Raw genomic sequence first — 27,820 nt, forward strand, 5'->3', positions numbered from 1 at the left:
AACCCTGGGAGGCCACTTACAGAGTACTGTATCCAGTTCTGGATTCCTCGGTACAAGCAAGACAAGGAGCTACTGCAGAAGGTCAAGCAGAGGGTCACAAGAATGATCAGGGGTTTGAAGCATCTGTCTTATAAGGAGATTGTGGGAGCTGGGCCTGTGTATCCTGGAGAAGACTGAGAGGGGATCTCATTAATGCATATAAGTACCTCAAAGGTGGGTGCCAGGAGGATGGCGCCAGACTCATTTCAGTGGTGCCTGGAGACAGGACGAGGAGCAATGGCCAGAAACTAAAACACAGTAAGTTTCACCTCAGCATGAGGAAGAACTTTCTTATGTTGAGGGTGGGAGAACAGTGGAACAGGCTGTTCAGGGGTGTGTGGAGTCTCCCTCTCTGGAGACATTCAAAACTCACCTGGACACGCTCTTGTGCAATCTGCTCTAGGTGGCCCTGCTCTGGCAGGGGGGTTGGACTAGATGATCTCCAAAGGTCCCTTCCAAACCTGGCGATCCTGTGATATTTACGCCCCTGCCCAACAGGAGACTCGGAGCTCTGCGTTTGTTACTCCTGCCCTCAGCATCTCTGTTACCTGGGTCTGTATAAGAGGCGTCTCCAACTTTACAGACACAGCCGCTGGACGCTCAGCGGTGCGACACGAACGGGAGCGGGGGGGCCGGGCCTCACCGAGCCGAGCCGCGCCACCCCGGCGCAGGGCGCGGGGCTCGCGGGGGCGCACACACTTCTCCCCCCCCCCCCCGCTCCGGTGCGGGGGCCGCCGGAGCCGCTCGGCCGGAGCGTGCGCGCGCCCCCGGGTGGGCGGAGCCGGAGCCGCGGCGCGGGCGGGGCTCGGCGGCGCTGCAGCGAGCGGGACGGGCGGCCGCGGGGGGAGGCTGCCGGTAGGCAGGCAGGGCAAGGCAGGGCAAGGCAAGGCTACGGCAGGGAAGCGCTGGCTCGCCTGCCTGTTCCTCGGTCCGGCGGTTCCGCGGCTCTGCCTGTGCGGCATAGCCGCTGCCAAAGAGAATGGGGAGGCGGCGCTGAGCGAACTACCCTCCGCGGGGCTCGGCACCCGAGGGCAGCGGCGCGGCGGGCGAGCAATGCCCCTCGCCCTCCTGCTTGCGCTGCCCTTCTTCCTCCTCTTCCCGCTCCCGGCTTTGAAGCTTTTGTTTTCTCCGGCCGCTGCGATGGCAGGAAACTTCCCGGAGAGAGCTCAGGCCGGGCTTGTGCTGCGCTGGGCTCCGCGGGGCACCGGCCACGCCGTGAGGTGAGGCGAGGCGAGGCGTTGCGCCGTGGCCGGCGCTGGATCCGCCGGCGGCAGTTCGGCGGGGCTGGGCTGCGGCTGCCCCTGATCCGCAGGGGGCGGCGGTCTGGGCGGCCCGAGCGGGTTGAGTTGCAGCGGGGACCGCGAAGAGCCGCGCACGGTTATGCCGGTTCCCCCAGCCGGGGTCCCACGGCCGGCAGGGCGTTCCGGTCCACGGCCGCGAGGGGGACGCCGGGGGTCCGTGCCCGCGGGCTGGGCCGCTTCGGGGACCGGCGCCCTGAGGAGGCCCAGGGCGGCCGGGCGCCCCCTCTCCCGGAGCCGTTGGCGGGCAACGGTCAGCGGCGCGCGGGCGCGGCGGCGGCTGAGGGGAGGCGGCGGGCGGGCGGCCGGGCGCTGCCCGGCGGCAGAGCGGGGCCCGGGGGCGGGAGCGCTGCCAGCCCCGGGCCGGAGTTCTCGTCTGCGTCCCGCGGCCGTGCGGGCACCGGTGGGGGTTTTCCTCCGGCGGTGGGGCCGCGCTTCCGGCTTGGGCTCCATCCCCGTGAGTTGGCGTCCCTCTACGAAGTGCTGGGGCTGGATGCAGCCGCACGGGTCACGGCGGGGCGGAGGCGGCCCTTCCCGAGGCGGGACGGTTCGGTCGGACACGGCGGGGCTGGCGGCTCTGTCACCTGCTCCTCGCTCCTGATCGTGCAAAACTTGATCAGGGAGAACCCGCCGGTGTCTGGTGTGTTGTGCGTGTTGCCCTTCATGTGGGGAGTCGCTCCTGAGCAACGAGAATTGTCTCACTTCAAAAATACCGGTTGTTCTTTAGCTACTTAAGCAAGTATGTAATTTTTATCTGGATGTTCCACATCATATTTGATTTTTAACGGTCAGCTGATTCAGTGCAGCCTAATATATAACAAAGCATACCATAAAGTTTTCAGTGTAAATGAGTAAAAACACTTTTCCAAGAAAACGGTGGATTTGCATAAAGATGCAGGTAACATGCATATTTTAAACAGTCGGAGCTAGGTATAGCTGGCAGTGAGGGTTGTTAAACAAAATTGTTTATCCTCACTGAAAACATGAATGCTTAACTAGTGGCAAATGGGTTTTGCACAGCGGATTTTCTGTGGGACATCTTATGCATTCTGTCATTAGAGCAAAGGCAGCAGAGGCATCTGATTATGAAAGGGGCAGTTTTAAACAGACCAATTCTAGATGTCTGAAATTGTAAAGAGATTTCAAAGAGTGTTGATAACACACAATAGCCGTGTATTGATAGTTGACAAATGTGTTTTTACTGTTGTTTTTGCACAGTTATCTATTGTGAAAAATGTGCTTGCCAACATTGGTGGAGCTATGTTTCCAGGATAGCATAATAGATTCACTAGTAATTATGTTTAGTCTACAGAAGCAGATTTGGTGATGACTAGTAATTAGAAGAATAATCATTTCTAAATAACTTCTATTTGAAATATTTACTGGCATGATGATCAGCCCTCAGAAACCCAGCTTCTTACACGATTTTGTGGGACTCCTTTATTAGAGTAGCATTCCTGTAAAAGCATATGCTAAATGTATAGAACTTTGTTTTTTAAACTGAGAAAATAAATGAGCTTGTGGATATCAGTAGATGATATGCAAGGTTTGCCTGCTCAGAGGAAACAGGAAGAAGCCAAGACGAGCTCTGCTAATTTCTAGTTTTCTTCTTGTATACTAAAATGTGTAGATGACTTTTGTCAGGTGGTACTGATCAGGCTCTGCTTGTATGCTTCGTCGCATGTGCCGCTTTTAAAGTCTTCCGCTAAGAAGCCTGGAGAGGCTATGACTATTTTTCTACCAGTTAGTTAAATGTACCCAATACTGTTTTCTGATCCTAAAGCCAGCTGGCACAGATTAGCCCTTGTCTTAGCTGCTAAACTTTCCTGCCTTCCAGAACAGGGTAGCTGAATACAAGTTACTGGTTGGGACTGGCTTGCCGGCTAGTGTTAAATCCAAAATCATGCCCCAGTATAACATAGGAGAACTGTAGCTGGCCTGGGTTAGAAGGATGCTGCGCCTATCAGTTCAACAGTCTGCATGACTGAGTTCCATTTCTCAGGAATGGTTCCTGGCATTGTTTGATTTACTAGTGTGGGCATAGACTGTCAGTAACGCTGTAAGTAGCCTCTCTGTGCTCAATCATAGTGATCTAATTTCCCTGCATTGAGGATCTCTGGCACTATAAAATGCTGCTTTTCATAGTTGGCTGCTTGGAACTGTCAGGGCTGCTTTTTTCTCCACTTGTGCAGGTGGGTGAAGAGGGGGTAGGTGAAGCCTTGGTAGCTTTCCTACTTGCCCGTAAGGGTGGGGTAAACAGAAGAGAGAAAGGCTTGTTCTGCTTACCCAGGAATGTACTCCCAGAGCAATTCATGTCCGCAAGCAATCCTTATGGCTAGATGAGAACATGTCTACAGCCTGCATTCTCATGCTGTTTCGCTACTTTCCTCCTTATTTTGATACAAGTAGCAAGTTGGACAGAGCAAGTTTTGTTGTTTTCTTTTTTGTTGTTGGTTTTTGGGGTTGTTTTTTATGCTCTGAAGAATATTTATTTCCAGGTGCCTGGAGAGCTTACTGGCCTGTTAAAATCATTGTGGGCTCTCACCATGCTTGCAGTCATCTTCTGTCACTGAAATTATGACGTTACATAGGCTTTGTTCTTGGCATTTCTGTGTGTGTTTTGGTTCACATTTTTGCAGCATTGCATTGTTTGGTTCAATAATAGAACTACACATGTGCATTGTATTTTACACTGTGCCTGCTTTTTGAGTATCGTTATGTGTACTTAATCTCACATAATAGTCTCATAAATAAATTTCAAAGCAATTCTAAAAGATGTCAGACTTAATTGTCACAAATGAGGAAAGCAAGGAAACAGGAAGTGTAACTGTTTATCTGAGGAATGCTGGAATCTCAGATTGGAAATTGATCACTCAGATCACACTGCCTCTCATAGACATGTAAAATACTTTAATAGAATGGTGTATAATTTTTTTCCTCTGTATTTGCTAACCTAACTAGTAGTCCAGTTTGAACTAGATAGGAAAATTGTTTAGTCACCTCACTTCCAGTTGAAGATCATGCTTAGATACTTACCTAAACATTATGTATGTTGTGGGACTTGGTAAATGGTTTACTTTCCAAACAGGCAGCTTGTTTTAGTGAAATTTGAAATGTCAGTTTCGTTTGAATGAAACCTCATAAAATACAAATCTTAATATTGAGACATTTCAACGCATAGGAAAACCTCGCAACGTAGGAAAAAGGTGAGCTATTCTTCTGCCTCTATGAAAAAGCACTGATTCAGTAAGGTGTATTTACACATGTTGAAATGTCTGAGGAGTCCTACTGGTTTGAATGGCACTTAGAGAAATCTCTTCTATTACTGTAACCTAATTTACTTCACTCTAGATGTATATGATACACACGCTGTGTTTAAAAGAGTATTGTCAAGACGACATAAGCACAAAAGTGTTCTGAAATTTAAAGCTTTGAAGTAGTGACTATGCGGCCTTTGGGAGCTGTGGTTTATACTATCTAGGATCTGATTTTTTTCAAAGCACTTAGCATCTTAAATTGGGCAACAAAAATTAGTGGATGGTTATGATTTTTGCATCTGTTCCTTAACTTTCTCTTCCTTGGCGTTATTAAAGCAAGGTTTGAATTGTGTTGATTAAGTATGACACGGTCACACAGAATAGTTGTAGAGAACAGCTGTTCATCTTGGTAAGCAGTGTGCCTTCTGCCACTGGAAGAAGGCACAGCCAAAGGAAGCTGGAATCTGTGTAGATAAGTAGTATTTAGTCATGTAGTTAAAGCCTATGTCATAGTATGTAATTACAGTTCTGTAACCACTACTTCTCAAGTCTTCAGAGCTTGACTTTCAAACCTTAATACCATTAATTCTTTAAGTTTTTGAGAGTGTAATTTTCCAAGTGGGTGGTTTTTTTTGTTGTTGTTGTTTTGGTTTTTTTTTTTTAAACCCCTATAACAAATGACAGTAAAAGGAGTATTTTTTCTGGGGTATCTTTGATCACTTCTTGTGTCCTTAGCAGAGTTAGAACCTCTGAATGCCAGTTCAGGCTGTAACTATCTGAGCTGTAGCATTAGGTCGTGATCCATACCTGGATTGACAGTGAAGGGAAATAGCATGCTTTATACATGGATTACAAAATGACCCATTACCACATATTTTTATATAGTATAATATAGCTGACTTAAAGAAGATCATGAAACTTTGAGGGTTAGTTTCCATTCTGTTGTCTGCAGGGCAATACTGTTTGGTAACTTTACTTTGTTTTGCCTGCAATGTTTTACTCTTATGGACCTCTTACTGACCTATTTCTTCCAGGCCGTTTTGTTCCCAGCTGCTTCCTGTGTTTTTCTTCCAGATCCTTCTCTTGGCTGATTTAATATGTAATTCCTACTTGCTAATCACTTTATTTGGACAGTTAGAATATTTTATCCTGATCTAGTTTGCAACTCTCTAGTTGCATGGGTCAGGTCAGCTGGCCAAGCAGATTGGGTCAGGTCAGCTGGCCAAGCAGATTGGGTCAAGAAAGCAAAGGGGAAACAGGCTTTCAGATCCGGTGCTCAGATTTGACAGGCTGTGGTGAAGGAATAATCGCTGTTATATGCTAAGTGGGCTGAGGCTGAAACATAGAACTGCAGAATAATTGAGATGGAAGAGACCTCAGGAGGTCACACAGGTCACTACTCTGCTCAGCGCTGAGCCACACTGAAAGTTAGGTGAGGTTGTTCAGATCACGTCGACTTGCTTTCTGAGTATCCCCAAGGATGGAGATTCTGCAACCTCTATGAGTAACCTGTGCCAGTGTTTGACCACCCTCACTATGAATTTTTTTTTCCCTAAGGCCTAGTTGAAGTTACCATATTGTAGCTTGTGTGCATTGTCCCTTGTCCTTTGCTGTGATCCTTCCAAAAGAGTCTGGTTCTCGTGCTCATTAAAAACAACAGATTTTTTTTCAGATGCTTAGTAACACACTTTCAGGAATACATTTAACTTGCCAAACAGGTGAAAACCAATCCTCTTCAAGCCAGTCTTGTACACCTTATTCAATAGCTTGCTGATCAAATCCAATGAATTACATTTTTTTTCTTCTTTCATTTTTTTTAATGTGGGCAGAATAAAAATCTTTTGCTAGCCTTGTTTTTTGAAACCACTGAGGTGTTTGAAATTTCTCCTTTCTTTCTCCCACATGATCATGCATTGTAGTTTCCAGTAGGTGCCTGCCTCATTATGCGCAGTGAATGGATGCTGGTGGCTTAGGAGGTAGATCTGTCTCCAATCTGAGCTTCTGAAAGCTAGCTATCTTGTCCTGTAGTTTGGGGTTGTTTGGTTTTTTCCAACCTCATTAGGTCAATGGACCCCTGCATAGCAAATTTAAACCCACTTACAATAGGCTACCTTTCAAGGATCTGTTAGAAATAATCTGCAGAGGACTATGGTGATGCTGAGGTAGCTTCAAGTAGCCTTCCAGGCACAGTCAATGGAGAAAAAATAAGCTTGTTCAGAAAGCGGTTTATCCCCCCTACGGCTGAATTACTTCCTCAGTGTCCGCTTTGTATCGTGAGAGTCTCAATGATGTTTTTAGCCTTGCTGTCCAGCTTTTAGGACAGCTGTATTTAGGCAAGGTTAATCCTTAGTGAGCACCTTCACAGTCCTTTATTTTCTTGTCATTGTTCAATATATGGTCACATGCCTTATTTACAACCCATTCTGAATGCTTAATAATTAACTTCAGTGTGTGTTTCTTCTGTGGTGGTGTTCATCTCTACAACATCTCAGTTATTCAGGAACATTAAATTATTTTCATAACTTGCACAAAATAGTGAGGTAATCTTCTGATTTTAAAGATAGAAAATGGGGGAAGAAAGTGATAGAAAAAGGTTCACAAACAAGAGATGTTCTGTTTGGGTTGCTTTGAGCACAAAGGGATAACCTTGCAACAAAGTGGAGAAAATGTGTGTATTTTTAATGCAATTTGTGAAATAATAATCCTGTCTTTCTAAAGCTGTCTTAGTTAGAACTTCAAAACCTGGTACTACTTAGAAGTAGTTATTGCTACAAGTTTTCTGCATCAGTAGTGTAATTCACAAAATTATCCCTTTCAAATGATTGTACAAGGTTCATTGTGTATAATGATAGAAAAGAAAGTATGATATCTTGTGAAAAATAGAGATTACTTTTTTGTCAAAGACTTGAAAAGCAACATGAAAACACATGATATTATGTGTTGATTAAATTCTTATCTTCAGTAGATAATACTCCAACAAGCCTTTTATTACTTGATCATTTTGATTTAGACTCTTCTGTCAGTTTGTCACTTCTGAATTTTCTCTAGACATTCTTCTGCAGTCTTACTTGGTATTTGTGGATGTGTTTAGAAATACATGCATATAATGTATTCATGATGTTTTGTTTCCTGTATCACTAACTGTATGTGTATATTCTTTTGCATATATAAACTCCAAAGTGCAGATAATTATTTCAAATTGCATTTGTATCCAGATTTCCCATGCTTTGACTTACTACCAAAATGATTTTAAGAAACAAAATAAAAAATCTCCAAACCAAAAATCCAAACTTCCTACCTCTAGCTAAAGACATGCTATGAAAGTTTGAAGGAATAGGAGTATTACGTTTGCACTTTGTTCTCTCAACAGTGCACATGCGCACCCTGGCGCCCCAGATCTTCATATGCTCATATTAAATACTCGAAAAATTAGTGTGTGGCCTGGAGAGGAACTATCTGGGGTTTATTTTGAGCAAAATCAGCTGAGTAGCAGTGGGGCCTCCCAGATCTTGCCTTATTTCTGATTTGTAGGGTTCATGAGTTGGTAGAGCTGAGAAGTTAATTCCATCTTTCACACTACTGAATTCATTCAGCATGTCTGCTTAGGCTTCAACTGTGTCATTTATGATAAGGAGGTGACATTTGAAAGAAATTTGGCAGTATTTAATACTGACTCATAAAGACATGTTCAGAGTGTTTATAACAGGGAGAGGTTGTACTATGCTTTACTGGTATCGGGACATCTGCTTCTGTCATAAGAAATTTCCATTGCATTTATCATGAGGATAGGGACGGGGCCGAATGCATTTGCTGACTGAAGTTAGGAGTCTTTTCCATCCCCATGCCCTTAATTTTAATAAGAAGGTAAGTTCTGATTGCATTCATCTTTTCTGGAAATAACAAATCAAAGCATAAAATCTCAGGTAGTAGCACTTCTGCTGTTAAACTGTTAGATCCAAATGAACTGCATTAAATGCAAGGCCACCACAAATGATAGACTTGAAAAAGCATCTCCACAGTACACTGGAAATAAGGTGATACACTTTGAGTTATCAGCAAGGCTGAAAATGTTAATAGTCCGTGTATATTCACTCTGTTTTCCCACTGTTTTCAAAGTCTGTATCTGTTCCTGGGTATGCAGCTATTTGAATAATTAATTGCATTCTTCACTTCTTGATGCCAATATAAGTGATTATGAATTAGGCATTGGCTTAGGGACTGACCAGTCACTTTGGTGGTTTTCCAAGATTTTACACTTCTAGAACAATGAGGAAGATGGACAATCTTGTTTCTGTTATGGTGTTTCATTGGCTCCTGGCAATCTCCAGAGTACACTGAGGATCCCAGCATCCTAACTCCAGGAAGGGAGAGCCTGGTGAATCACTCCTGGGGTAGGCTAGTGTCAGCTGTTGACAGGGTAATTTCTGTAGTTTTCTGAAACTACAGAACTGTGGAATGGACCTGTTAAGCATTATGCAGCTCTCATATAGAAGCGTACATCTGAGTCAGTTGTTCAGGCAGCACAAATGTATGCAGATTGATACAGATACATAGAGGTGTGGAGTTCATACACAGTACTGTTAAGATACAAGATAATTAAAATAGATATCTGAAACAGTTTAGATGAATTTGCTTTCCTGAAATGCATGTTCCATCTGGCTGCTGAGTAAGCTTATTTTATTACCTTAAAGCTGTGTTGAAGCCCTAGTAGGAAGAAAATGTGTGTGTGGGGAAAACAGATACTAATAAGGAAACAGACTTCTTTAAGGTCTTAAGTTGGGGCTTCAAACTGATGAGCACTTACCAAGTAGCCAGACATTGCCAAAAGGCCTGCACAGTTCACTACCCAGCCAGTCTGAACACTAGTGTGTTCCAGGTATTTCAAAGAGCTGTTGTCAACATCGTGAAAAAGATAAAACTCATTCTTTGAAAATGTTTTCCAAAATACATGAGGTCAACTGTATGTATCAGTTGATAAACAGCCTGTTACCTGAGAAATTGGTGTGGTCACTCATATAGTGTATGTATGATTAAACATGTAAGTGATTTTAGACTAGTATTTGTGGATACAAAAGAAATTTGACCCATTTCTTCCCTCTCCTGGGAGAAAAGACATGAACTGTCGTTGCTTTTGTCTGATATAGTCAGCCTGCTTCTTTCTTGGAACTAACCACCACCAGAGAATCTGAAAACTGCTGGTTGTAGTCAACAGTCACGTGGGACTTGTTTGAGGGAAGCATCAGGTGTCTAGAGCAAGTGCTACTGTAGTATTTCCTAGAGGAATGCCAGCCAATGAACAGCTGTGAGAAACACTGCTCAGTACCTCGCCTGAGGAGACTACTGATTTATGAAAGCTCAAATCTTTCTTCAGATGCTGTCAGCAGGTCAGGCAATATGGTCTGTATGCCACCGCTGTATAGTAGAGTCAGGCAAAGCTATGCAGATTTATAACTGAGATGGTTCACTGTATGGCAAAACCATTCTGTGGATTAAAGACTGGCTTGCTGGTTATGGGTCTTTGAGACATAGGCAATGAGGAGATTGTTCTGCTCTTTGTAACTGATTAATATGCCTGTTAGGTAAGAACTAAATTTCCTTTTGCCAGGTTAGAGTTGCCAAATTCATGCAAAATAGTGTGTGGTTAAGATGCATTCTGCGATTTTAAGTTGTATCCGTTCATGCTGATGCTAGAAGGCCTGTTGCTCTCCAGTTTCGTTTTAGCTTGGCTACAGTATGAGGGAATTGCTAGTTATCCCCTAGTCTCTGAATTGGCTTTCCTGAATATTTTGAATTTGCAGTTTTTATGCTCTTAATAATGTTAAGCATAAATGTTGCTGTTGGGGACTGGATTTTTATTTTAGTTTATACGGAGGATATTTATAGTTATAGATGCAAAAACCTGAAGAGTTAAGTATTTTTAAGACAAGTGGCTCTACTTTGTGATGTGATTAGCTTTCATCAGGTTTGGGTTGTTTGGTTTTTTTTGCTGCCTTTAATAGCGTTGCATTCCAGGTCTTTCAGATTACTTCTCTCAAAAAAGTCTGAAGAGAACAGATTGACCTTGTGCAGTTCTGAAGGCTTCTTCAGCTGGGCATAGTGGAACAAAGATGAGAGAAATTATTAGTGAAAGGTGATATATACAAGATCTCTCCCTCTCAGAGCCAGGACTTGGGTCTTCAGCAGCTTTGCTTAGGACTGCAGCAGCAGGAAAGATTCTATTGTAACACCCAGAAGTTGAAAGACTATGCCATTCTCGGTATGTGAATCGCTTATTCAAGCTGGAGCAGGGAGAGTTTGCGAGTGTGTGTGTGTATGTGTTAAGAACATTATTGCCTTTCTAGATTCATTTATATGCTCACTAATCAGGATGACTGTATGCTGTTTAAAATATAAATGTTTCTGAGCCTATTTCCGGTGTACAGGAGGATATGGTTTGGGAATTTAGCTTTCTGCAGCCAGATGGATTATAGTGTTGCTAAGGAAACAGACTATAAATGAAGTGGCAGCTGAGTGTCCCTAGAACATCAGACTGCTTGAAGCTGGTATTTTAAACTCATTTAGGTGGGTAGATAAATTGATGATGCGGTGAGAAGTTAATTTCCTGTATTTTATGGTTTGTTAGTTTTCATTACTTTGTTAGTATTTACAAAGGATACCTTAACTTCCTACTCATACCACCTGATGTGCGGCTCACTGAACAAAAATTTGCAGTTAAAATTAGAAAATGGACAAAAGCTGTACAGTAAAACAGATCCTAAAATAATCATTAAAACTACTGCTCAGTGCATAGATAATGTTGTAACAGAGACCTTGCAGTATGGTCCTACTGAAAAACGAGCTAGGAAGGCAGCTGAGATTCTTCAAAGTGCATGGGAAAGAATGGAGCTTCTGCAGACCTGGTAAAGTTACAGATTTTGAACTTCATGTATTAACTGCTTAACATAGGTTATACCTTTCTGATGAAGTTGCTCAGAGCAAGTAAATTGAACTGTGTTTTTGATAGTTGCTCTGCCAAAGAAGAGATCTTGTCTCTTTTTTCTAATGCTTTTGCTGAAAATGTATCAGGTTTCCAAACCTGAGTTATTGACTGATAGAGCAGGATTTTTTAATTTTTCTTACCCCCTCCCTCCCCCCCCCCAGAGGAGGGCAAGCATAGCTGAGCCATTCTAGCCGGCATGATGCTATAGGGATGAAGACTTAACTAAGCTGAGCAGAGGACAGACAGCAACCGCTGCTGTTGATAAGATGGGCTGACTGGACAAGGAGAAGGCAGGAAGAGTTCTGAATAGCCTGAAATACCTGCAGACCTCAACCTGTAAAAGCATATAAGTAGGATGTGGATCCTCCCCCTCCCGCTTACCAAGGTCTCCAGTGTAAGAGGTCAAGTAATGTGCCTATTTCACGTTGCTTGCTTTACTTTTAAGTGCTTTGTGTTCCTGCAGTTAAAGTCCCTTTGAAGCTTGATGGCCTTGGAAACTGAAATACTGGAGAAAGTAATGGTATCCGTGTTCTCAGCATTGTGTGAGTTGTGGTGTAAGATAAAAGGAATGACTAGACTGTATCGAGAAAGGATATAGAGTTGCACCCACTTCCAAAAAAACCTGATGATAGCAGATGGATGGATAGTGAAGGGCAACACAAAAAACTAATGTGAGAGTCTGTTTTGAAGATGTATCCAATGCATACGAGGGAGTAAATTCAAACATACAGGCAAATGGTTAGAACTTTGTTCAGACATATGTGCATATCTACTCGAAATGAGGCTGACGTGGAGTGAATATGAATGAGTTTCACAGGCTATGTTTGCTTAAGAAGAAAAGGAATAAAAGTGGGCTGGGAGGAGAACAGGCAATGTCTGAGTTTGTAAAGCTTCAGGAATTTGCCTTAGCTACTTCTGTAACAAAAAGGAGGTCTGGAGCGGTCTTTGTAAGACTGAAAATGGTAAGAACATGCCAAGCAAATACAGTTTGTGAGCTAAATATGAAATGGAAGGCCAAGGAAGAATTTAAAGTATATATAGGTGGTTGGTAGAATTGCCATTCTATGTTTTCTGAATTGAAATGAAACTATTTTCAGTAAAACACATTCTGGAAAATGAGTCATTGTTCCAGCAGTGTTAAACCTCTTCAGCATGCAGTGTTTAAACTGCTATTTAGAGTACATTGGAGAGAACTGTTTCTGGTCTTTTCAAGCCAGGTAGGCAACACATTATGGAGATGACATTAAGTGCGCCATAACTTTTGCCTCCATGTTTGTCATACGGCTGGATTTAGTCGTGAGTACTGCCAATCTACAAATGGATCAGGATCTGCCATTGTCTTATCACTGGAAACAGTAGCAAAGAGCAGATTACAGCTGTCACAGCAATTGCGCCTTCAGGACTGAGACAGTTTAATTGTTGTGGTGGCTGTTTGCTCCCTGAAGGATGCTTTGCATCTTTCCTGAAAGTCTCTTTCTCATCTTCTGACAAATCGTGTGCCTGTTGTGTGGTGGAAGGAGCTGTAACACCCATGAGAAAGCTGGCAACAAATAGGATGCTGTGGGTCAGATTATCTGTTGTTGCAGTGCCCATAGGAAAGGGATAGTAGGAAGAAGACAGCAAGCCTGATGAAAATGTTCTGAGGGATTGTGGCTCTTCGACTGTTGGTTGAACTTGGATGAGAAGTATTTTGAAGGAACTGAAGTAAATGTACTGTACTGTAGCCAGGTGTGCTGGAACAAGTCTTGTTAAAGTGAATCTTTTTTGTATAAACAAAATAATGCTGTATAAACAAAATAATGCTGTATAAACAAACAGTTTTGGCTTTTGTTGCAGATATTTTTTAGGAACATGTTGTATTCAACAAGATTTTCAATGGAAAAAACAGTAATGATTTGATAGGCAAAAAATTCTCTAGAATTTATTTTCAGCAGCTATATGAGTGTAAAGGAGCTGCTACCAGAAGCTTGGCTATTATGTCTGGAGTAGGAAAGTGGTTTTGATAGAAATAAAGAGAAAATAATCAGAAGATAAGACAAAAATACTTAACTTTAAATCAGTCCCAAAGAAAGGCAGAAAAATTATATTTTTATTGACAGTCATGATACCTTCTGTAGTATCCTCATACTGAATGCTTTAAAATGACCTGCAAACCTTCCCTAGTAGTTTAAAATACTTCTTTTTTTTTTTTCCTTTTTTTTTTCTCCTTAGAAATACATCTCTTCTGATTTCATATGTGTTCTTTTTGATATATTGTACTCAATAATGTTAATTTTAACGTTTTGGGGTTTGTAAAGAGATTTATAGAGAGTACAAAGGCAAGAGTTTCATTTTTCTGATCTGTATGGTGGATGTCATTACACTTGTTTTCCTGTAAATCTTGACCATAACTTTGAGTTGTTATTAACTTTTGTCTGTTTGTGTTACAAAAAATTGATACAAATCTTGGTCTGAATTTTTGAACAGTTGCTGAGTAGCTGCAGTTGAATTAGAAATTATGTTACATTTATTATTCTATTTAGAGTTTTCCTGCATGCAAGATGATAAATTCCATACAGTATTTTCACAAGATCAGTTTCATATTGAAATTGAGACCAAATAAACTTCTCTGTTACTGAAGAAACACTTTGATGTATTTTTCAAAAGGATTTAATTGAGCATAAACAGCTTTCAGTTAAGTGAGGAAATATGGTCTTGATCTACCAAAGTGGAAGACAACATGAGTTAATGGGTGACTTCTTCCTGGTAAGGTAATGTGCTTTCAAAATCGCCAGATTGACTCATTTTAATAATTTGGCTTGTAAGTTTAATCAATTTTTTAATCTGTTTGTGATGGGTGTCCTAAGCCATCCTGTCCTGTCTGTACAGAAATTGCGCATGCTAGTAGTGCGTTGGGTCTGAACTTCTGTGATATGTAATCTCACCCTGAGAGTTGTCCAAATGGGAACTCTCATTTTAACTGTCTTTTTTAATGTTTGGTATGAACAGATTTCTAACTAGAATTGTTTCTCAGAAACAATTGCTATCTTGAAAATGTTATTCTAGTTGGCTGGCATGAGACAAAAATAATTCCGAAGTTATTACAACAATTAGATAACATGGATAACTACTAAGAAGTAGTTAGTTTATTTAGTCTCTGTTTCTATGTTATGAAAAATAAGTTGCTATTATAATATGTAGCTGATTTTTAATAGACTAATTTAGACTAATGACAAAGTACAGTGTAACTGGGGAAAAAGAAATCAAAGGAACACAAACAACTGTTAGATGATTTTGTTGCATTAAGCATTTCATGTTTGTTTTTGGCTGAATAGAGATGCTACTAACTATCAAAAATATATGCACACATGCACATATACATCCACACACATACACATGCATGTGTGTGTATATACATGCACGTGTATGTATAAGAAAAGTGTATAATATAGCAACATAAATATGCATATAAACTGAATTTGTGTTTTGTTCTCAGCTAAATCTTACCCTTGCAGCCTTTAAGTACTTTCAGAGCATAATTCTGCAAGTAGTCACCTCATTTAACTTGCTAGCAGCACCTCTTCTCCGTGAACCAAGTGTCAAGAAGTAAAATCCATAACATCTGTATTACAGCATTAAGACTCTTGGGCAGCAGCAGAATTTGGCTGTAATATGAGCTGAATCCTTGTGGGAAAAGCAGAATCAGGGCTCATTGTTTTGCTTTGGGAACTAAACCAAACCACAGGAACCTATTGTGGGCAGTGCACTGTGTGAAAAGAGTACAAATTCAGTCATCCTAATCACTTTTCCATTAGCATCCCTGCATCATTTCATAAAAAGATGAATTTTTGTTAAAATCAATTTTGTTTCAAAAACCAGGTGTGTTTTTGTGAAAGAGATGGCTTAATAATAATAATTCCATCAATGTAGAATGCTGTTAGTCATGGGATTGCCATTTTTACAGATGAATTTTATAAAGCCTTGCATTTTGGTAGAAGGTAGTGTGCTAACGGCTGTTGTCAGAACTGTGACTAATAAGTAAATCCATCTTTCCCTGTTTTTAGGAGAAAGTAGTGCAATAGTGTGGTGTACTGGGACACTACAACAGAGGCAAGAGTGATGTAATACAAGGAGCCTTTAGATCTTTACCTTGTGGTGTATGACAGTGGAACATCTTAACTGAACTCAGTCTTCTGGTCAGAGAATATAGTGGATAAGTTGCTCTAGTTGAAAAGCCAAAATAGCCTTAGGACAACTCTGTTAAAACTTTCTGACTTGAAACAGGCTTTTTTACTTGCCTATTATCTTTTTCTGATAGACTGACTTTTTGGTGAAGAAAGAAAGCTTTCAGTATTTCAGTTTATTTTTGCCCATGTTTTGACTTAATATCCCAAGAAAATGCTAAGAAAGCTTGCTAAAAACCAGCCATGTACTAGCTGCGACTAGATGTAGAGAACTGTTGGTAAAGTACATGGCAGAAGTTTGAAAATCAGTGGTATACTGAAAACGACATAATTTTCAGGACCTTCTCTTGCCTTTTGCTAAGTCTTTGCTGTAATCTGAATGCTTGAGGGAAGCATTTTAAAGTTTAATGGTGTGTAAGATCTCTGTGATTTTTAGTTCCACTATTTCAGTTTTTTGGAAGCGACAGTTTCTGGTTTGCGGAATCAAAATAGACTTAATAAGATACAAATTCCTCTAAGATCATCAGTAATTACAAGTTTTGCACCATTCTTGCTTATGGCACAGCACTGTCTTGACTGTAAATACCTCTTAGTATATAAAAGCCAAATCTAGATCTTATGGTTTGGTATGTCTACACCAACATCTCACAGCTTCAGGTGAGAAATGTGAAGCTTTTAAATTTTCTTGTTAGGACCTGCTTTAATCCAGATCGATGCTTCTGCTTTGCAACTGGGGAACTGGGTTCAGGAATGGGTGAGTGAATGAGGAAGTGGTCAGGACTGCCCATTCAGTAGCTCTGCCAGCTCTAAATGCTGATGATATCAAGGTTGTAATTCCACAAGTAGAGCTCTTTGCAGGTACAGGAATCCTTGCATTCATAATTTCATTGTAGGATCATGAAGAGTTACAGAACTTTCCCCCTCGGTTCTTACAAAAAAGCCTGACTAATCATTTATAATGGGAAGAAAAAAGGAATGTTGTTTGGAAACAGTGTTAACCCCTGATTGCCAAGAGAAAACTACGCAAAGTAACCTTACCCAGTTAAGAGCAAGGTCTGTAAGGTACTCAAATTTAGTAACATTTTCCAGATTTACTTTGAAAAAGACGTTTTATTTTTTCCTTCTTGGAGGCTTGAAGTGGAGGAACTTTCTAGTGTATGATAATGTTTTGGATGCTTTTCTAAATTGATTTTAAAGATACTTTCTATAAACACCGAAGTAGAGAAAAGAAATGGTTCTTATCTTGGGGAATGTCTCAGGATCAGGATCCTAATGTTTTTAAGGCTAAGCATGTGTTTTAACAGATCCGAGATTTATGGCAGCTAACTGTTGTGTGCTCGTCTACAAATTAAATAAATGCATCTGAATGAGATCTAAACAACATGTTACTCCGGACATGGCAAATGTTAGTATTAAATGGTGAGATTCTTATGCTCCAGAGGCGAGATGGCCGAGGATCTTTTTGACTTGATGAAACTTGGATGCCTTAGTCCTGCCTAAGGTCTGTACCTTCTGCAAGAAAGGGGGGTGTGATTTGTCTTTTGTCAGGAGACACAGCACATCCTACCTCTCCCAATAAAAATAAAGTTTTATTAGAGGAAAAACTTTTGCAATTCTGGTCTTGTCCTGCCTTGAGTGTAAATATGTCACCAACTTGGCTTTTATTTTTTTTCTTTTGACAGGTTTTTTGGAAAGGGACTACTTTGCTGAACAGAACAGCTCAAGATGACTTATGATTCCTGCTCTACATGGGAGCCTGTCTGGATTGGTATGTTGGGGTTTTTTTATTATTTTATTTATCAAACTCACTTGTCCTGATAGCATGTATAATCCAAAGGTCTACTTAAAATTTAGGAAGCTTCCAACTCGTATGTTAGTAACTAGATGGAGACTACGAAGTAAAAGAGTTATGTTTTCAGTAATGTTTTCAATGGTTACTGTTCTTCTAGGTACTACAGCATTTAGTTAGCTCTTCAACATGAATATGGTTAATATGACCTTTGAACTAGTGAGAAAGTTAGAAGTCAGGGGAAATACTGTGACAGCATTAGAAACATATAACTGTGTAAGTCCTTTCACATGATCTACAAATTGGGAACATGGTTTTTCCCAAGAGCTAAGAAAATATAATTATTCTTTATATTTTTGTGTATTTGTGGTTTAGAATAGTAATGATGATTCCCATGGCTGACATTTCTTGACAGTTAATGTCTCTCTGAATTAAGAACAGAAAAAAATATCCTCAAGAGGGCAATTAGTTGTACTTAATGACCCAAAGCAGAGATGGCTGTTTCCCACAATACTTTCCTATGAAAATTGCCACAGTAGTGTATATAGAGCGGAAAAAAGGACAATTTCCTAAATTAAACTAATGCCTCTTGCTTATAGTTTCATGGGTCATCTACTCATGCAGTGTGGTTTATTAGTTTCAATTTAGGATATGTAAATAGGTATTAAAACTGAAAACTGCTAGTTCCTTTTAGAAGGAATAGTTAGGTGAGTAAGAGCATTGTCCCTGCTGATTCGTGCTCTGACTCATTCTTTGCACTGGCTTTAGCAGAAAGGACTCCATTGCAATGCATTCCTGCCTCTACTTAATGGCATAGGAAACAATGCTTGATTCCTATTGAGAGTGGAGTATGTCCTGGGGTGCTTTGTACAATAATAGGGTGTCAGAGTACGTACTTGAGTATTTTCTATGAAACGTGTAATTTTTTTTGGAAACAAAATAAGCCCATGGCCTTTGTCTTTGTTGCTGACTTTATCCCTTTTCCCCTAAGAATATTTTTAATGGTTTTTTTTTTTTTATGCTGCAACATTTGTTTTTGCCAAAGTTTACCTTTGAAATAAAACCACTGATAGCAACTAGAAAGCATGCAGAAATTTCTCATTTATGACCACTTAAAACATCCCTGAGAAGTAAGATCACTGTACCACACATTGCTAGCTTCAGTTTTTTTGAATAAGAATGATTTCTGTGTGCTGGACCAAATCTTGGTGCTGGGCAGTACTGAAAATATGCTTGCTTTTAGCAGTTAAATCATTGAACGTTTTGGCAGCTATTCACGGCGTGTTGATCTGCATCAAACGTAACTGTTATGGCACTGTTATGTTCCCTGTTTTGTCTATGTTGGACTTACTGGTTTTGACTGATGTTGGCTTTGCATGTAAGATCTAATCTTTCATTTCTGGTTGAGCATGCTATCCAGATTTTGAACGGAAACCTTTTAGCTTCAAAAGCTGTTAAAAACAGACACCATAGTTCTAGCAATAATTATATTTGATGAATGAAATTTGTGTGTTATTTAGCTTTAAATGTGTACTTCATTGAAATAATTGTGTCTATTATGTTCCATAAAAAGAAAGTTGCATATGAGTGAGAACCTTGCTTGAGAGAAAATGTGCATACCCAATAATTTTCAGGACTGAAATGGAAAAAAGTGATTGTGTGAAGCTTTTTTGCATCTGAAAAGAATCAGTGAGAGTATGTGTTCCAAAAGTGAGAATGCTGTGACAAAAAGATATCTGCCTCTTGCTTGAGTACTTTGACCATCAATAAGCTTACCTATTTAAACTACCAAAGCATGGTTGTCTCTTACAAGCGATGTGATTACCATTCAGCAGTGACTCTGGCTTTGCAATGACAGGATTTGTCTTTCTCAAACAGCAAGTGAGGACTGAAATGAAATTGCTGTGAAGTTATCTTATTGGTCCCTTTCTTTCAGCTTGTATTTCTATTCTTATATAATTTTGGGAAGTTGGAAGTGTAGGAAGAAGGATGGAAGTGGATGTTTGATGATGATAGAATCAGAATAGTTTGGGTTGGAAGGGACCCTCAAAGGTCTTCTAGTCCACTCCGCCTGCAATGAGCAGGGACGTCCTCAACTATACATCATGTGGATGCTCATGGTAGAAGTCAGTAAGTAGGGGAAAAAAAAAAAAGGGAGAAAATTTATATGTGACTGCTACAGAAGGGATCCTCTTGAATTTATTGGCTGAATTGCCACTCACTTTTACGAAGGATGATAGCCAAGAAAAAGCATTACTAAGTTGCCTGCAAGGTTTGATAAGTGTAAGTCCAACACACATTTGAGCATGCAGATTCAGTATGCAGAGCATGGAGAGATTTCATACCTCAGAGTGATAAACAGAGTACAGAGAAGGGTGCTGCTGGGAAACCATCAGAAAGCAGTGAGCACAGGAGCAACACTCCAGAGTTTCTTTCTGCCGGGATCCAAAGCCTGCAGTTCTCTTACTAGATTAGGTGTCTTTGCAACAGCTGATCACTCCTCACTCTTCTGTTTCTCCTTGAAAAGAAGATAGGGCTGATGACTTTTGCAACAGTCAAATGGCTAACACTCACTTCCCAAATTTAAGCACTTGGCTAGGTCCAGGCAGCAGCTTGCATGAGGTCATTATCCTTCTCTTCTCTTAACGCTGTGCAGAAAAGCATAGAAGCTTCACACTGAGGGGGGAGAAAGCACAAAACAGGAGGTAGCTATTTGTTTACAGAATGCTGGGGTAGTGAGACAACATATATGAAATTATTTTTCTTAGTCACTTTTTCTGGGTTTGTTAGGAATAGTCTGTAGACACCTGAGAGGCTTTTTTACTTTGCTGTATACTGGATGCTGTGAGAAATGCAGGGTAGCACAATCTTTTTGACTAAATTAAGGGTGCAAAACACTTTTGCTCTCCTGGTCTGGTTCCTTAAGTTTAGAAGGACGATTTATGATAAAGCAGTATTTTCTAAAACTTTGATTTTTTTACCTTAGAACGTTGGAACATTTGCAGTTGTTTTTTGGGTTGTGTTGTGGGGTTTTTTGTGTTTTGGTTTTTGGTGGGGTTTTTTGTTTTTTTTTTTTTTTTTTTTGTTTGTTTGTTTGTTTTTATTGTTTGGGGTTTTTTTGAGGGGGTGGGGTTTTTTTGTTTGTTTTTTGTGTTGTTTTTTTTTTGTTGTTTGTTTTATTTCTTCTCTTTTTCCTCTTTAGAGCTTTTACGATACGTGCTATCATCTAAGGCTCTGCTGAGCTTTATAATTCAGAGTGTACAGCTGTGTGGCATAAATATCTTTAAAGAGCTGGACATACTGGAGAGAGCCCAGTGAAGGGCTACAAAGGTGATGAAGAGACTGGAACATCTCTTCTGTGAGGAAAGCTTAAGAGAGCTGGGACTGTTCAGCTTGGAAAAGAGAAGGCTCAGAGGCATGTTATCAATGTGTATAAATGCCTATAGAGAGAGTGCAAAGAGGAGAGAGCCCAGCTCTTCTCAGTGATAACCAGTGACAGGACCAGAGGCAATGGACAGAAACTGAAACACAGGAGGTTTGTCCTGAATATCAGGAAAGTTTTTCTACTGTGAGTGTGACTGAGCAGAGGCGCAGGTTGCCCAGGCAGGTTGTGGAGTCTTCATCCTTGGAGATACTCAGAAGCTGTCTGGACATGGTCCTGGGCAACTGACTGTAGGAGGACATGATGGAGCAGTGGGGTTGGACAAGATGATCTCTAGAGAACCTGTCCAACCTCAATCACTCTGGGATTTTGTGATTCCTTTGGCTTTCCTATTCTTGTAAGAGACAATAACTCATTTCCCTGTGCCACTAATAATTCCATAGACTTCTGTGATACTTTTTTTAGTCACTTTCGAATAGACATCAGGTGGAGCAGAACTGAGCATAGCACTGAGGATGAGATGTGCCATGGAAGTGTATTGTAGCAGGTACTGCATATAAATACACAGTGTATGTAGGTAGCTCCTGCTTTTCTTCTCTGTTTCTTTGCTAACAATTCTGAACACTTGCATGATGTTTTGATAAAGCAGACTATCAAAACTTGAAGATCTGTCTGTCTTCTGGATGGTAATCGGTGGCTTAGCATCTGTTACTGTGCATAACTTTTGTCTGTACATGCGTAGCTTTACTTCTAGTAAGATTGCATTTTATCTGGCAGTCTATTAGCTTGTCACTAACTGTCATAAGATCCCTCTGTTCCTCTTTATGGTTGACCTTTGTTTGTATTAAATTGCTCTGAAAAACAGTTCATGTTCATCATCAGCAAATGTTGTGGTTTCACATTTCTCTCTTCTCCCCTATAGGTTGAAGATTGTGAGCCCCAGTATAGGTTATCTTTGTAGGATCATTCTGCTGACCTTTTTTCCAGTGCAAAACTAACTGCTGCTTCTTTTGTTTCCTATTTTAAACTGCTTATTGTCTGTGAGAGGCCTTTACATTTATCTAGTGGCAGATTAGTTTCTTTCAGAGCCTTAGTGGAAAGACCTTGTCAAAACCAGTCTGAAATGCAAAAGTTACCTTTGCTGGCTTATTGCTTTCAGAGCTCTGAAAGATACTGCCCTGGGGATCTAATTTTCTGTACTCAATGATTTTAAATCCAGAATTATTTGTTGAATTTATGCTCTTTTGCAATCCCTGCAGAATGCTACAGCTTCCTTCCCTCTTCAGTGTTCTTGGCTTGTGGAATCATAAACCTCGGAGGAACTTTGGGTGAGATTTTCGTCTTCATTGTTAAAATCCTTGCTTATTTATCCTGGAAAGCTGTGTTAACCTTTCTGCTGTTGGTTACAGATTTTATTCTAACAAATATGTTAAAGATGACTAGTAAAGAAAGGTTTATAAAGACTGAAGAGAGAAAAATTTTGGCTACTTTACATGCTTTAGCATATAAAGCTCTGTAATTAGCTTTAAGGCTTTCTCTAGAAGAGTTACTGTAAAATAAAAATTAGGGGGGCAGAATGGAGAGAAAAGGAAAATCTAGAATAAAGTTAACAGAACTTGTCATTTTTGTGAAATGTCAACATACATAGCTTAGTATACTCTTGCTGAGTTTAACAATCTTTGAAATATAATAGGATAAACAAGAAAATTATTACATTCCCTCCCATTCAAGCAGGAAGACCTCTAGAAAGTGGAACTTGTATGACTCTGCGTCTTGGGTTCAGCTGGACAGTTATTTTTATTCCTTCCTGGTAGCTGGTGCAGTGCTGTGTTTTGGTTTTAGTCTGAGAACAATGCTGATAACACACTGATGTTTTAGTTGTTGCTAAATAATGCTTACCCTAATCAAGGACTTTTCAGTTTCATACTCTGCCAGTGAGGAGGGAGGAAGCCGGGAGGAAGCAGAGACAGGACACCTGACCCAGACTAGCCAAAGGGGTATTCCATACCACAGCACGTCATGCCCAGTATGTAAACTGGGGGAGTTACCCGGAAGGCCCAGATCGCTGCTGGGGTCAGGCTGTGTATTGGTTGGCAGGTGGTGAGCAATTATATTGTGCATCACTTGTGTTTATTGATTTGGGTTTTGGTTTTTTTTTTACCCCCTTCCCTTTTTAGTATTATATTCTCTCCCCTTGTTACTTCCCTTATCATTACTATTATTAGTAGCAGTTTTATATTATACTTTAGTTACTGGACTGTTCTTATTTCAACTTGTGGGGTTTACGTTCATTCAGTTCTCCCCCTCTTCCTGCCCAGAGATGGTGGGGTTTGGGGGAGAAAGGAGGGGAGTGAGTGAGAGGCTGCGTGGTGCTGTTACCAGCTGGGCTTAAACCATGACACTCTGGGTTTTCATGGAAGGTTTTTCAGAGGGGGGCTACAAGGGTGGCTTCTGTGAGAAGCTGGTAGAACCTTTTTCTATGTCTGATAGAGTCAATGCCGCTGGCTCCAAGACAGACCCAAGGCCGAACCCATCAGTGATGGTGCTATCAACTCTGGGATCACATAGTTAAGACGGAGAAAAAGTTACTGCACAGGAGCAATTGCAGCCAGAGAGAGGAGTGAGACTGTGAGAGAAACAGCTCTGCAGACACCAGTCAGTGAAGGAGGGGAGGAGGTGCTCCAGGCGGTGGAGCAGAGATACGCCTGCAGCATGTGGTGCAGACCATTGTGAAGTAGAGGCTGTCCCCTGCAGACTGTGGACATCCATGGTGGAGCAGATATTCACCTACAGCCTGTGGAAGACCCCACACCAGGGCAGGTGGATGCCCAAAGAAGCTGTGATCCCATGGGAAGCTCATGCTGGAGCAGGCTTCTGGCAGGACCTGTGGCCCCATAGAGAAAGGAGCCCACACTGGAGCAGGTTTGCTGGTAGGACTTGTGACCCTATGGGGTGCCCCATGCTGAAGCAGTCTGTTACTGAAGGGCTGCACCTCACGGAAGGGACTCACGCTGGAGCAGGGGAAGAGTGTGAGAAGTCCTCCCCTCTGAGGAGGAAGGAGCAGCAGAAACAGTGTGTGATGAACTGACTGCAACCTTCATCCCCTATCTCCCTGTGTCACTGCAGGAATAAAGTTGAGCACAGAAAGAAAGGAGGGGGTGTTTTTTAGATTATTCTTTTTTTTTTCCCCTCATTATCCTACTTTGATTTTGATTGGTAAGAAATTAATTTCCCCAAGTCAAGTCTGTTTTGCCTGTGATGGTAATTGGTGCATGATCTCTCCATGTCCTTCTCTCATCCCATGAACATTTCTTTCATTGTATTTTTCCTCTCATGACCAGCTGAGGAGGGGCAGAGATAGAGCGGCTTTGGTGGGAGGGAACCTGGTGTCTAGCCAGAGTCAACCCACCGCAGACTCAATGATGTTAGGATATTTATAATAATATCCTCTGATACCATTGAAAATTGCAGGAGAGAGGTTAATAATTTGTCTTGGAAAAAATGCAGAAGATGGTCTGGCCCTGGAAATCATCTAGTTGGTAGGAGCTTGCAGGTAGGAAGGGAATAGCTTTTCTGTGGAATGAGAAAAGAAGGTCATAGTGCTGCTGTTCCGTGATGAATTCCTGGCAGCAACCTGAACAGGCTTGCATTTGGATCACTAGAAGTCCAAACTGGGGACATAGGTTAGACTTTGTTCTCTTAATGTTCATTTCTTTTTTGGTGAAGTATTACCCAGAACCTGCATAAATACAGCGGGCAGGATTTGTGTTGCCAAACGTAAGCTTCTTGGTCACCATGTGCAGAGATGGAGGAGATAGGTTGCCCTCTGAAGATGCCTATAGTCCTCTCCTGACTAAAAACGTGAAGGCAGCTTCAAGTGACTGTTACAGTCATCCAGAATGAAGGAGGTGAATTCCACTTGATGTTTCTGGCTATGGGCATTGAATCTTTCTGGTTTCCTGCTTGATCAGATGCCAGAGTACTCTGGGAGCATTTAATTTAGTAGTCCAAGATAGAGGAAAGGAACTAGCATTGAAAAGGGGAGGCAACTCCTTTGCATTTTATTTGTCTCTTAAGAACAGTACATGTTATAATACAATAGATACACTAATAGTATAAAAAGACGGTACACAAACTAGAAAAGGAAATGCTTCATCGTATCAGCATAATGAGGAGGGAGGAAGTTCAGCAGAATGTCAAAGGATTAGATTTACAAGGAAAAAGAGGGTGCATGTGGTTAAATTATGCAGGATATCAAGATGAATTAACAAAGACATGTCTAGACCAGTGAAAGCAGGAAAACTTGCTGCAGGGGGAAGTATTATAGCAACTGAAGAAGAGCTAGTTTCCTGCACCTTGATATGAGTCAGTTGCTAAATGAAACAAATTGAGAAATACTTTAATCCTGTGGACAAGTTATTTAATAATTAATAACAGATTAGAATGTTTTACATGTTTTTCCTGAGGCATCTGCTGCAGCTGACTGACAGGGTGCTAAAGATCCTACATTATTTAGGATAGCTTAGATAGGTAGGCTTTTCCATGTTTACCAAACAGGTAGATAGGCGATACTGATATTATTTAAGCTGTTTGGAAATATTAGTTTCCAGCAGTAGGCAATTTCATAACAAAATCATGAAGTTAGCTTAAAAATTATGAGATTTAAGTAAAGATACTGGTTTGATTTATTCTCTCTTCATCAGTTAAGTTTGTTTTCACACAAGAAAGTTTTCCAGTCCTGATTATGGTAGAAAAAGGTCGGTGAATGAGAGTATTGTATAGTATCAGCAAGACTACCAGAGCAGGATCTATAAGAAAAAGGCCAAATATTATGAGACTCCCGTGGCTGGTGCTTAAGTAAATTCTGTTGACCTGAAGTGTGAATATCTATGAAGGATCCTTTGTTATTAAGGAAAGCAGAGTAATCATTTTGTTCCCATTGATTTCAGATTTCTTTACATTTCTTTATCCAGATAACTTGCTGTTCGCTAGTACCGTGAATCCTTGAATAAAGGTGTAACCTGGTTTTATATTCCCATATACAGTCCACTTTGTAATATTTATCCTGTTTCTCTATTCTTTTGCAGACGGAAATACTGACACAAATTTAAGAACTTTGATGCTTTCAGACGTTGAATTTTGATTTGTTAAATGACCAGGAATAAGATATTGCCTGAGCAAGATGAAATACCTTGAAGACCTTTGGTTCTGCTTTTGTTTCTCCTGAAGCAATGGTTTTCTCAGCAATGTTGACGCTGGCCCACTCTGGGACCTCAAACGCTACTTTTATTGTTTATGAAAATACCTATACGAATTTTACCACTCCACAGTTCTTGCTTCGTAGTGGCACAACACAGCCGTCGAGATACAGTTCAGGTGCCGTGCTCACCACTGAGAGAAGTACTTTTCTGGTAAATACTACAGCTATCCTGCCATCACAAGAAGTTTTCAGGAGCTTGAGTTTGCCACTCCAGATCATTCTTTCTGCTGCTATGATATTTATCCTATTGGTTTCTTTCCTTGGAAACTTTGTTGTTTGCCTCATGGTCTACCAGAAGGCAGCTATGAGATCTGCAATTAACATTCTCTTAGCAAGTCTGGCTTTTGCAGACATGCTGCTGGCAGTGCTGAACATGCCTTTTGCTCTGATAACAATCATTACCACTCAGTGGATTTTTGGGGATATATTCTGCAGAGTCTCTGCCATGTTCTTTTGGCTTTTTGTCATAGAGGGGGTAGCCATTCTTCTTATTATTAGTATTGACCGATTTCTTATCATAGTTCAGAGGCAAGATAAACTGAACCCTTACCGTGCAAAGATTCTCATTGTGATTTCCTGGGCAGCATCTTTTATTGTTGCTTTTCCGTTATCAGTAGGGAATCCTAATTTGCAGATACCCTCAAGAGCACCTCAGTGTGTCTTTGGCTACTCGACAAGCCCAGGTTACCGAGCCTACGTGATAGTTATCTTGCTAATTTCTTTTTTTATTCCATTCCTGGTAATGCTGTATTCTTTTATGGGCATACTCAACACCGTCCGCCACAATGCAGTTCGTATCCATAGCCACCCTGATAGCATATGCCTCAGCCAGGCCAGCAAACTTGGTCTCATGAGCTTACAGAGACCTTTTCAGATGAATATTGATATGAGCTTTAAAACTCGTGCCTTCACAACCATCTTGATTTTGTTCCTTGTCTTCATAGTCTGTTGGGCGCCCTTTACCACTTACAGCCTTATAGCCACATTCAACAGCCACTTCTACTACAAGCACAACTTCTTTGAGATAAGCACTTGGCTCCTTTGGCTCTGCTACCTCAAGTCTGCACTGAACCCACTGATATACTACTGGAGGATTAAGAAGTTTCATGATGCATGCTTGGACCTGATGCCCAAATACTTCAAGTTTTTGCCACAGATACCTGGCCATACAAGGCGGCGCATTCGACCGAGTGCCATCTATGTGTGTGGGGAGCATCGGTCGGTAGTGTGAAGCTGCAGTTGTTTGACAATAATTGTTATTTTCTGGGTTTATTTTTTTTAGGCTTTAGGTTGAATTTTGTTTTGTTTAATATGGCTTCTTCAGTGTGGCCATATCTTATAACTTACTTAATTTTCCCAGTACTCGGTGCAATTTTGGGAGGTAAGATAGAAGGAGGGAAAGTGGTTGGTTATAGTTGGGTTTACTACCAGAATACAATGTAAACAAAATAACAAATGTTACCTCTAGGATTCCATGGAAATCCATTCTTTTAAATGAAAAATACGTTTGTAACATTTTGTCAGGTTTAGGCTTACTAGGCCTGCAATTGCATCTAATTTTAGGGGGGTTGTTTTTTTTTTTATGCTGCTAAGATACAGTGTATTTAGTTAGTGTAATTTTTCTGAAAAATGTTGCTGCTGTCTGCCAATATA

General features: G+C 40.9%; 1 protein-coding gene across 1 annotated transcript; it reads left to right on the forward strand.

Moving 5' to 3' along the window:
• The first annotated feature begins 860 nt into the window (after positions 1-860).
• On the forward strand, positions 861-27,820 carry GPR63 (G protein-coupled receptor 63). Its single transcript, XM_030490684.2, has 4 exons — positions 861-1,259; positions 17,419-17,504; positions 22,167-22,235; positions 25,995-27,820. Exon 4 carries the CDS (start codon positions 26,139-26,141, stop codon positions 27,396-27,398), a length of 1,260 nt encoding a protein of 419 aa, XP_030346544.1. The 5' UTR covers positions 861-1,259; positions 17,419-17,504; positions 22,167-22,235; positions 25,995-26,138; the 3' UTR covers positions 27,399-27,820.

Source organism: Strigops habroptila, chromosome 6 (genome assembly GCF_004027225.2).
Source record: "Strigops habroptila isolate Jane chromosome 6, bStrHab1.2.pri, whole genome shotgun sequence".
Classification (NCBI taxonomy): Eukaryota; Metazoa; Chordata; class Aves; order Psittaciformes; family Psittacidae; genus Strigops; species Strigops habroptila.